Here is a 10673-nt window from a genome sequence, read left to right as displayed (position 1 = left end):
CCAGGGTCGAAGCCGGGCATGAATTTGGGCTTTCAAGTTGGCAACCGCTTGGTCAATTCCTTGAAGGGCGCCCAAACCAACTTTCTCAAGCTTAAGTTTCTCCTCCCTGAGCTTGACCTCCAATTCCAGCCTGCTCCCATCAGTCAAGGCCTCCTCTCTGGCCTTTAGAGCGGCCTCCTTCTCCTGCTTAGCCACCTTGACCATATCCCTCAGTTTCTGGTTATCTGCCTTCGCCAATTCCAGTTTGGCCTCCATGGTGAGCTCGGAAGAGTTGACTTTGGCATCCCTCAAAGACCAATACCCTAATTGGTTCACTTCCACTTCCTCCACAATCTTTAAACAAGGCCTACTAGCTATAAGAATGTTGACATCAGAGAATGTGGCAAGCAGTTCAGCGCTCCAGCTCCCTTTATTGCAAAAGACCTCAAAAGACTCCTTCAGAGCCTATAAACTTTCAGATTTATATGCACATATCAATCCACCATAACAATCTCTGATCAATACCTTGTGGAAAATAGTATGATTCTGGAAACAGTCATTCACATATGCCAGGTACTTGTCATGCAGCTCAATCATTTTCCAGACAAAATCCTGAACAACCAGACCAGCTTCAGTTTCCACAATTGCAATTATATTCATAAATTCAATTTTTTTTAGTCAAACCTGCTCCTGCAGACCAACTGTACAGATTTGCATTTAACAGGATAAGGAAAACAAGCAATAGACAAAATAAACTCAACCAGTAACAAGCAAAACCAAAATATAACAAGTTCAGTAACAGACCCTTTTGGTATACTAGCTGCATCTTCAGCCTGCTTAACCAATACCATTCCTTCAGTGATAACATCCTGGAAAATGTTACAAGAAAAAGTTTTATAAGCAAGTTAGCAAGAAAAGCCCAATTTTGATTGGCATAGTGATAGGTTCACTACCACCAACCTGCTTAAATATACTGGAAACAGGATCTAAGCCTTCAGGTATTTTAGAAAATAGCCTGAACATCCGTGACAGATCTTCAACCTACACATTCAAGGAAAAATATGACAACATTATACTCACATTAAATTATTAAAAGAAAAATCGTAACCATAACAAGTTAGAAGAATTTCAAGAGTACATTGTCATCTCTAAGCAAAGCATGACATCCAGAGTGCTCTTTCTGGAGGAGTTGGTTTGCACACACAGATAACAGCTCATGTTGAACTTTCTAGAACGATATTCTGAGAAGGAAAAAATAAAACCAAGAGAAATGTTCAGAAACTACAATAAGTGAAGACTACATTTTACACTGTTATTGCATCAAAATTAAACTCTATTCTTGTCACCACCCCGCTCTTTTTTTTAGTTGCCTGGCAATACTACACTCAACATGGGTGAAGACCACATTGCTGAAATAGCATGAAAAAGGTCAAGAATAAACCTCTAACAATTTTGGCTCACTACTGGAGTGCAAATAATGAGCAACCCTATCTTTCTCCTGTTTTAAGCACTCAACCTGTTATAAAAGACATAACAAATACAGGTCAGGCAGTAATGTAAATGAGAAACCAAGTTACTGCAACGACAACGGAGAAACCACACCTTGAGCGTGTAATCAGGACAAGAATCTTCTAGGATCCAATTAGAAGCCTTTTGAGAGTAATAAGCAGAGGTGTCTTTAAGCATTGCAAATTCAAAATCATTCTCATAGTGATCCATTTGCCCCATCCCAATTTCAACAAATATATCTAATACATTCTTCAATAAAGCCCGATCAATCTGCTCTCCTTCACGTTCTTGATCAATCTTTAAACAGATAAGGGTTAGTTATCTAAATTTGTAAAAACTGAAATCTAGCATAACAAGGAAGAAAAACCTACAATAGAAATAACTGCATCTCTAACTGTCCCATTAGCTCCTTGTAAACCTGTAAATAATAAATGCAAAAATTTATTACGTTATGAAAAAATGGAATGACAATAATAGGAAAAACATCTAATCTGTAGTAGCATTACAAAACTTGTCTATATTTGTAACATGGAGAAGAGTAGCTAATTGAAAGAATTAACATAACACTATGTAAGGTTCGCCGTAACATTACCCGATCACGGAAGCAAGTTAACCCAACTTCATTAAGGGGTGGGAGTGACCTCCGGGCAACAAAGTAGCGATCCAAATAGTGAAAGAAACAACAAAGCCACCTAACCATAATTTTATGGTTTGCCCACCTCTTTACAAGTTCTCTCAACATAAATTCATCATGCTTCTCTCTCAAAGAAGGTAATACCTGAACCAAAGGGGAAAGAAGTTACTTATTTAAAAAGAAGCACGAAAATATATATATATATTAATACAAGATACAACCATCATAAGTACTGAAATCATGTGGACATATTTACAGTTAAAATCTACAAGATAACTCAGGTTTTACACCCCATCCATCAAAAAAAGAAAACACAATCACACAATAAAATATATCACCTATCTTGATGAAAGAATAGTAGGTTATACAACAAAAGGAAACAAAATCACTATAAAATATATCACCTTCTGAATTGCATCGATACTAGTGCATTTTGAGCTGGAAGCTCAGGCAGCTACACTAATCCAAATTCAAATCCTTACCTCATACACCCCCTACCAAATATACACACCCATCATGATGATGAGAGGATGAACTAATGGTATTTTTGTTTACACCGGCCTCAAGAAGAATAAGTAAACCGATCTCTTGTTCAGTTTATTAGATTTTAAGACCTTAGCATTTACCTTATAATGAGTTACATTGATAGGTTAAACTAGTTACCAATTACAGACCTTACATTCCCCTTTCCTCTCTCATTGATCAACCAAACAAGAGGTAGGCAAAAATTATTTTTCCAATCCATCTCTTTGGTTCCTATCATATCTTTTCAATATTATGAAATTTAAGCATTAACTTCATTCCATGTATTTCCTTCTTTGCAATGCTTTCACTCGTCTCTCTAGCCTAGTATATATCATCCTCTGTATTTTCCCACTGCAGCATCACTTCCGCTACCTACAACTTGTTCTTGGGCAAGATACGTGAGCAGATGCCAGCCAATGGCATCCTCTCACTCTCAGCTTATTACCCTCCATTATCTGACTATAATATGTGATTTGTATTGTCGCTGCTGTGGCCAAAGCATTTGTCACCCAGGTTTACTTCCTAGAATCAATAACAATGACCAAACCACTTACTCTTAGAACTACCATGAGACCTATGTCTGCATGATACAAATTCTCCATCAGTCCCTGGAGCTTTAGAGTTTAGACAGAGACTAAACCATTCAAATTATGCTGGTGATCACAATCAATGCCAATATACAGCACCTAGTCACCTACCTAACCCTTATAAGCAATTAATGATGACCAACTGGAAACAATCTCAAATAACAATGTTATGCAGTTATACTCACCGTTGATTGGATGTACTCTTCAAATACCTCCTTGTACTTGTCATAGAGTTGTTGGGAATAGTCATGAGGAGGCTTTTGGGTGCACAAGTGGTAGATGTTTCCGCATATCATTATACAAGAATGGTAAAAATAAGTGTTTTGTTGGATTAGCTTTTCTTGTTAAAAAAAATTATTCTTTCTTTTTGAACAAAGTACTTTTATTAAGTTTTAAACATGTTAAGATACATCTTAAAAAAAAAAAGTTTTTAATTATTTTCTTTACCAAAAATATCCTTGACCATAATTAATAATTTCAGTTTATATTAAATCCTAATTTTCCCTCCAAATCCTAATTTCTCCTTCGAATTCTAATTTCCCTCTACAACTATATTTATATTTTCCCTCAGTTTTCTACACTCATCATTTCAATTTAGGACAAAAGAACTTTCTAAGGTACCTTCAATCTCATACAGAAAAAAGTTGCTTTCATCATAATTTTCCACACACAAATTTAATCTTGGTTCACTTGCTCTTCAACATCACGTATCTTCTTTGTTATGAATTTTTTTAAAAGTTTCAGTTTAAAAATAGGGTCTTTTTTATTGTTTTAAATGTCCAAGGGCTATGCACTTTTCTACTTTGTTTTTTTTTTATTAGCCATTTGAAATAAATACACAGAGCCAAATCAACCGTGGATGAAATTGAAAAAAGTGAAAGATATGCATAAAGAAGAGGGAATAGATGGTTTACATGTAAAGCATCATGTGGTCCTTGGAGCTGAAGTGAGGTTCAGGCAAGCCTTCTAGAATGTTCTTGAGCTTGGTGATGCCGTCCTACATGAAATCCCATCCCTGCTCCAGGTTGATGATTTCCGCTCACTCACCGACATTATGATGAAGATGGCAAGCTGCAAATTTGAAGCAAAACCTGCAAAGAACAAATGGTGAGGGCAATTGCTCAATGAAATTCCATTTGGTATAAAATAGAAATCGGGGAAGGTTGATGCAATTGTGGATCGGGAGCATGAGAGAAAGAACAGACCTTGATATGAAGGAAGAAGATGAAGAAAGAAGAGAAGAGTAACTCCGACAAGGCACACACTCACAACACTCACCTTGAAATTACTCAGAGTTGACTGAAGTTTTTTATTTATATCCACACACCATATTGCAACACCTACGCTCAATAATTTCTTAGCTGTCAGGTTTGAAATTTCTATAAATATGTTCCTATATGTTTTTATTTTTTTGAGGGGGGTGAGGACCATGTCAATTTACTATGGCTGAAACAAACTGCTTGCTCTGGTTTTGTACAGGCAAATTTTGTTAGGAATTCAAACAACATTCAATTCCATAATTCCTTCAATATATGAACCAGTCCACTTCTTTGAACAAGAATACACAACAAAACCAACAAACAAGCATGGTGTACAAAGTTATCTCTGAGCACAATACCATTTATACTTATGAACAATCAAGTATAACTGATTCAGGTAAGATCTGAGTAAAATCTAAAAAGCTTTCAGCCAAGCAAATGAGACTGTTCAATCAAATTAGTAGAAATCTAATCATAGACTAAAGTGACATGAAAAAACAAAAGATTGCTTGACACAAAATTTGGCATCAAGAGTTGACTAACTCAAAAATGCTAACATCCTCCTTGATATAGTGTTAATAGGCGAGACCGATCTTTCTCCTCAAAACATGTGACACACTTCTTGAGGAACAGCTCCTCAGTCAAAGAAAATGGTGTGATTATGCTAGCATTCTTCTTCATCAAACCATTGGAGAGAAGATATTTGACAACCTTAGCTCTAGGAATAAGCCTCTTCTCCAAACTGCATCCAAAAAGCATCGGTCTAATGCGAAGCGCCGAAGAATCCCAGCCGAGATTACTGATCCAAAAGCTCATCACTGCGTTGAGTTTGTCCTCGGAACGTAGCATAAAATTAGGGTGCCTCCTAAAGGCCTCCGAAAAATCTTGTTCGGACCAGCCCCATTTCTTAAGGACATCAACTTTAGCCTCCCATTTGGACTTAGTTATGGCCCTTTTGGTCAGCAACACCACACTGAAATAAGAGTGTGAAGGATCAAACCCCAATTGCTTCACTTCCTCAACTGTTTTCTTCAAATCAGCAGAGGACAGCACAGAAGGCCTAGTTCTAAGCAAATGGTGAATGTTGGCATTGGTCAACCCTTCATCAAGCAGCAATTTCACATTTTGAGCCACACGATCATCAGCAATGGATGATGGCCATGCAGTTATATAAGCAATGGCTTTAAGATCAGAGGGACAGAACCTCCTTACCAATTCGTACAAGGATACTATATGGTCAAGGCTTCGAAGCAGGAAGCGGGAACTCCTTGTGGTCATGAGTACAATGTCAGAGGGAGAAGCACCTTTGGATGCTAAAAATTGAAACTTTGGCAAGATTGCATTGGCGGGGTCGCATGTGAGGAACACGGGAAACCTGCATATGATGGTGGTGATTTGGGAGAGTGAGAAACCGTGGGCTTTGAAGAAGGAGATGACGGAATCTGGCTTGACGGGGGTGTCAAAGCGAACGCGCTTGTTTGCTCTGAGAGCGTCTTCATGGGAGAAGCCGCACTTGGTGGTGAGGTAGGAGACAGTGAAAGAGTGGTGGTCACCGGAAGTGCAGGTGGTTGAGAAGAGGTATGAGTGGCGGCGTGTTTGTGGCAGAAGAAGAAGGTAAGATTTTATGGATGGAGATGGAAGAGGGGGAGTGTGGATGAGGAAGAAGAGGAGAGCTCTTGTAAGAGAGTGATGCTTAGAGTGAAACATGACGATGGAGATTGTGTGCGGCAGCTCCGTGGTGACTGGTGGGGTTCGTGTATTTTAAAAGTTTTTTTTTTTTTTTTTTGGGTCATGGTGTATTTTAAAAGCTTAATTTTGGGTATTGTATTTATTGTCCGTGGATGCTCAGGCAATCCTCGGTGCTTTTTCTTAGTTAATTGACCCGACGGGTTTTCATTAAACCCGGTGACCGAATCGGGTTTTCATTAAACTCGTCTCTCTGCTCTCTCGACCCCACCCCGAAACCCAAATCCCCTAATCTGATCCGCAGTGACCCACTCCTACCCTCAAGCCTCAACGCCTCTCCTCTGGGTCTCTTTCTCGCCACTCGCTCCCTCAAGCTCTCTCACGCCACTCTCGTCTCCGGTGTGTCACTTCTCTCTCGGTCTGGCACTCACCGTTTTGGAATCAAGCTCGTCGCGCTCTGTGTCCTCACCGTCTCAAGCTCAGTCACCGCCTTCCTGGGCTCGCTTCGCGGGCGGCAGAACCACACGGAACCCAGTCGCGCGCCTTCGCGTACGCTCGTCGTCGCCGGAAGCAGAGGCAGCAGGTCCCAGTGGGCTGGTCTTGTTCGTCTTCTTGCTTGGAGCCTCGCCGTCAGCTTCCTTGGCGCAACCCGATTTGGTGAGTTCCAACAAATTCCCCCTTTCTTTCTGTTTCGATTTTGTTGCTGTAATTCATCACTGTATTTTGATTTTGTTACTGAAAGTTAAATTTGTTGCTGAAAGTTGAATGTGTTGCTGCAATTTGTTCTTGACTGAACGTTGAATTTGTTGTCTTGCTGAAATAATCAATTAACTTCTATTTATTCATTGCTGAATGAATTTGTTTCTGAATGAACGTTGAGTTTGTTGCCGTAATAATCACTCACTTGAATCTGTTTGTTACTGAAAATCATGACTGAGCTAAATTTGTTACTGATTATCATCACGATTGAAGCTATTGTGGTCTTGGTGAAATAATCACTTGGCTAAATTTTATGTTGATGTCTTCTTTTGAGCTAAATCTTTTGTTGTTGAAAATGGGGCTCATGTTCTCTGCAACTTAGAATCAAATTATTCAGTTAAATTGTTGTTTCCACACTTTCTGTTTGTATTATTATGAATTATTCTTGGTATTGATTTGTGAAAAATAATCAAATTAAAATGAAGGAAAAGTCGGTCAAGCTTCAAATTTGTCCTATGAAGATATAGGTGTTGATTTTCAGATTATTTTTTGGATTTGATTTACTGATTGTGTTATCTTTTGTCCTCTCATGTTCATTTAAATTTAGAAAGTATTTTGCATTAATGATTAGTTTATTAGCTCTTTTTGCATCATTAGTTATATCTAAGAATTGATATTTGATTGTTATTAATATGTTTGTGAAGACATCATTCTAAGTTTTAACTTTTGATGTTAATTTTATTTTTATAATTTTATATTTTTATTTAATTATGACCGGGTGAATTAATGACCCACCGGTTGAACCAGTGACTCGGTGACCCGATCGTATGACCGGGTCAATTACTGGTTCGGTTTTAATAACTATGGCAACAAGCTTCACTTTTTGACTTAAAATTTAACTGTTTGACACTATGCAATTTGATTATTGGTTAAGAAATCACCTTCTAGAACCTTTGGGATATCATATTTTAAAACTGAACTTGATTAGCCAAATAAAGAGGCAACAAACACGCAAATCATGAGTATATGTGTCCTTGATAGTACATTTTGCTACAAGTTGGTGCTTAATATTCTTATTGTATCACAAAGCTCTTAAACCTATAACTGGAGAAGTTTAACACTTATTTTTTGTCCGATCCAGAAAAGTTAAAACTTTGGTTGATGATATTTCATGTAGTGCTTTAAATTTGGATGACATTTTTATTAGAGGAACAATCCACACATACAGAGTAAAATCATGACAGAGCCATCAGAATCGTTCAAGCCATATACTCTGTCACAAACCCTAACCGGTCACAAGCGCGCCATCTCTGCCGTCAAGTTCTCCTCCAATGGCCGTCTCCTGGCATCGTCGTCGGCGGACAAGACCCTCCGCACTTACGCCTTCACCAACTCAGACTCTGATTCTGGCAGCCGCACTTTGTCGCCGATGCAGGAGTACGAGGGCCATGAGCAGGGCGTCTCCGATCTGGCCTTCTCCTCAGACTCTCGATTCTTGGTCTCCGCCTCCGACGACAAGACCCTCCGCCTCTGGGATGTACCCACCGGCTCCCTCATCAAAACCCTCCATGGCCACACCAACTACGTCTTCTGTGTTAACTTCAACCCCCAATCAAACATCATTGTTTCTGGTTCCTTCGATGAGACCGTTAGGGTTTGGGATGTTAAGTCTGGTAAGTGTCTTAAGGTCCTTCCAGCACATTCTGACCCTGTCACTGCCGTGGATTTCAACCGCGACGGTTCTCTTATTGTTTCTAGTAGCTACGATGGGCTCTGTAGGATTTGGGATGCTTCCACTGGCCACTGTATGAAGACTCTCATTGACGATGAGAACCCTCCTGTTTCCTTTGTCAAGTTCTCGCCTAATGGCAAGTTCATCCTCGTTGGCACTTTGGACAACACTCTGGTAATTTTCAATTCTGTTCAATCTTTTATTATTTTCGTCATTTGATTGTAGAAGAATAGTGTTAGTTTTAATCTTGAATGCCATTGGTTTTTTCAATGTCAGATTTTCAGCCTGAGCTTTTCTTTTCTAGAATGCTGTGTCTCTTATTGATTAATTGTAGTATGCATATTTGGTCTTAGGAAGAAAAAGCATATATAAAGTTTAACTAGTTTTTTGGAACTTGAGGAATGATGAATGAGATATTAAGTACTTATGTTTAACTAGTGAATGCACTCATTACTCTAGTCTTTCAAAATTCTAATGGATTGCTTATCATGATAAGTTTCTCTAATGGCTTCTACTTTGTTGCTAAGAATATATATATATATATATATATATATATATTTGTGTAATGGTGTGCCACAAACTTATTAGTTTTTCTCTTTATTTTTCTTCTTTTTAATTGCGGACTAGTTACTAGCCAATGTGCCTTGGATGTTAGCTCAGTTGGCTAAAACTGACATGTTCAGTTTATTAATCTTTTTTGTGCTTCTTCATTCAATTCTTCTGTCGCTGCAGAGGCTTTGGAACTATTCTACTGGCAAGTTTCTGAAGTCATACACTGGTCATGTTAACTCAAAATATTGCCTTTCATCCACATTTTCTATAACAAATGGGAAGTATGTTGTTGGTGGTTCAGAAGATAATTGTATATACTTGTGGGAACTGCAGACAAGGAAAATAGTGCAGAAATTGGAAGGCCATTCTGATACTGTTGTATCTGTCTCGTGTCACCCGATGGAGAACATGATCGCTTCCGGTGCTCTTGGCAATGACAAAACTGTGAAGATCTGGACCCAACAGAAAGACTAATCTTGTGATGAGGACTTCGGGCTAATCGTTCAATGGATTAGTGAAAGTTGGGTTTAGGAGAAAGTGACTTGTGATGAAACCCTTAGATCATGTTGTAGTTGAGGAACTTGGTCATTTTTGCAGTTGAGTTCACTACTGTATTAAAGAATGATTTCATTTCAAGTTTCAATCATCTTATTGTCGGGGAAGTCACTCTTTAATTTAAGGATTATTTGGATGGTAAGTGCATGTAGTTTGGGTGTATCTGTAATTTTCTTGTTTGGTAAATATGGAAGTTGGGTCTTAAGATAAGGTTCAGATGTAGATAGGCAAAACCCCTATATCTACCCTAATGGATTAATCCCACGGCATTAACCACTATTAAAGTTCTTGCAACTTGCTGTTCTGGTGGTGGCAACATGCAATATAAATTTTTTTTTTTTTAAAGAAAATTTCAACAAAAAAAAAGTGTTTGGGTAAATAAATAAACAAAAATCATGTATTCTAAGTTTTACTTCACAATACATTTTACTAAATAGATGTATTTAAGTCGACAAAAAAAAATATGTATCTAACTTGAATACAAAAGTATAAAACGTTGATATAAAACTATAAAAAATTTTAAGTGTTTGGTAATTGGTACATTCAATTAAAAGTTCTTCACGTTTGTGATATCCGAACCATAGTTTTTGGTTTGAAAATGATACAAACATTATACATATACTGTGGTTAAAATGTGCCATTTATAATAGCTTCCATACATTGGTTCATGATGGTCCTGAATTGGTTTTATTTGATTTTTTTTCTTTTTTATAATGAAAATATACATACCAAAGCTAAAATCAGTCACAACCTCAGTCTCTTTAGCTCATAAAATATTTTATTGTATATTTGTTTTTGTCATGTGCATGTTTGAACCCAAGTCTTTCTTGTTATTGTAAGCTTTCTTTGTCATTAATCTATATTATTTTTTATTATTTTATATACTAATTATTAATTATATAATAAAATGTATAATAATTTTGTTAGATATTATTTAAATTTTATACTCACTAGTA

The 10673-nt window shown here is 37.6% G+C and overlaps 2 protein-coding genes and 1 pseudogene across 5 annotated transcripts; 1 reads left to right on the top strand and 2 right to left on the bottom strand.

Moving 5' to 3' along the window:
* Positions 1–495: 495 nt before the first annotated feature.
* On the bottom strand, positions 496–4142 carry LOC112767457 (cullin-1-like; annotated as a pseudogene).
* A 576-nt stretch (positions 4143–4718) lies between these two features.
* Positions 4719–6258, bottom strand: LOC112767454 (uncharacterized). Its single transcript, XM_025813310.3, has one exon. It carries the CDS (start codon positions 6198–6200, stop codon positions 5046–5048), a length of 1155 nt encoding a protein of 384 aa, XP_025669095.1. The 5' UTR covers positions 6201–6258; the 3' UTR covers positions 4719–5045.
* A 31-nt stretch (positions 6259–6289) lies between these two features.
* LOC112767455 (COMPASS-like H3K4 histone methylase component WDR5A) lies at positions 6290–9927 on the top strand. 4 transcript variants are annotated; one of them, XM_025813311.3, is made up of 3 exons: positions 6290–6836; positions 8056–8784; positions 9343–9927. In XM_025813311.3, exons 2-3 carry the CDS (start codon positions 8116–8118, stop codon positions 9634–9636), a joined length of 963 nt encoding a protein of 320 aa, XP_025669096.1. In that variant the 5' UTR covers positions 6290–6836; positions 8056–8115; the 3' UTR covers positions 9637–9927. The 4 variants fall into 4 exon arrangements, with proteins under 4 accessions (XP_025669096.1, XP_025669098.1, XP_025669097.1 ...); XM_025813313.3 differs by having other exon boundaries at positions 6329–6836; positions 8086–8784; XM_025813312.3 differs by having other exon boundaries at positions 6332–6836; positions 8020–8784.
* The last annotated feature ends 746 nt before the right edge of the window (positions 9928–10673 follow it).

This window comes from Arachis hypogaea, chromosome 17 (assembly GCF_003086295.3).
Source record: "Arachis hypogaea cultivar Tifrunner chromosome 17, arahy.Tifrunner.gnm2.J5K5, whole genome shotgun sequence".
NCBI classification, from domain to species: domain Eukaryota; kingdom Viridiplantae; phylum Streptophyta; class Magnoliopsida; order Fabales; family Fabaceae; genus Arachis; species Arachis hypogaea.
This window is presented reverse-complemented; position numbering and strand designations above follow the sequence as displayed.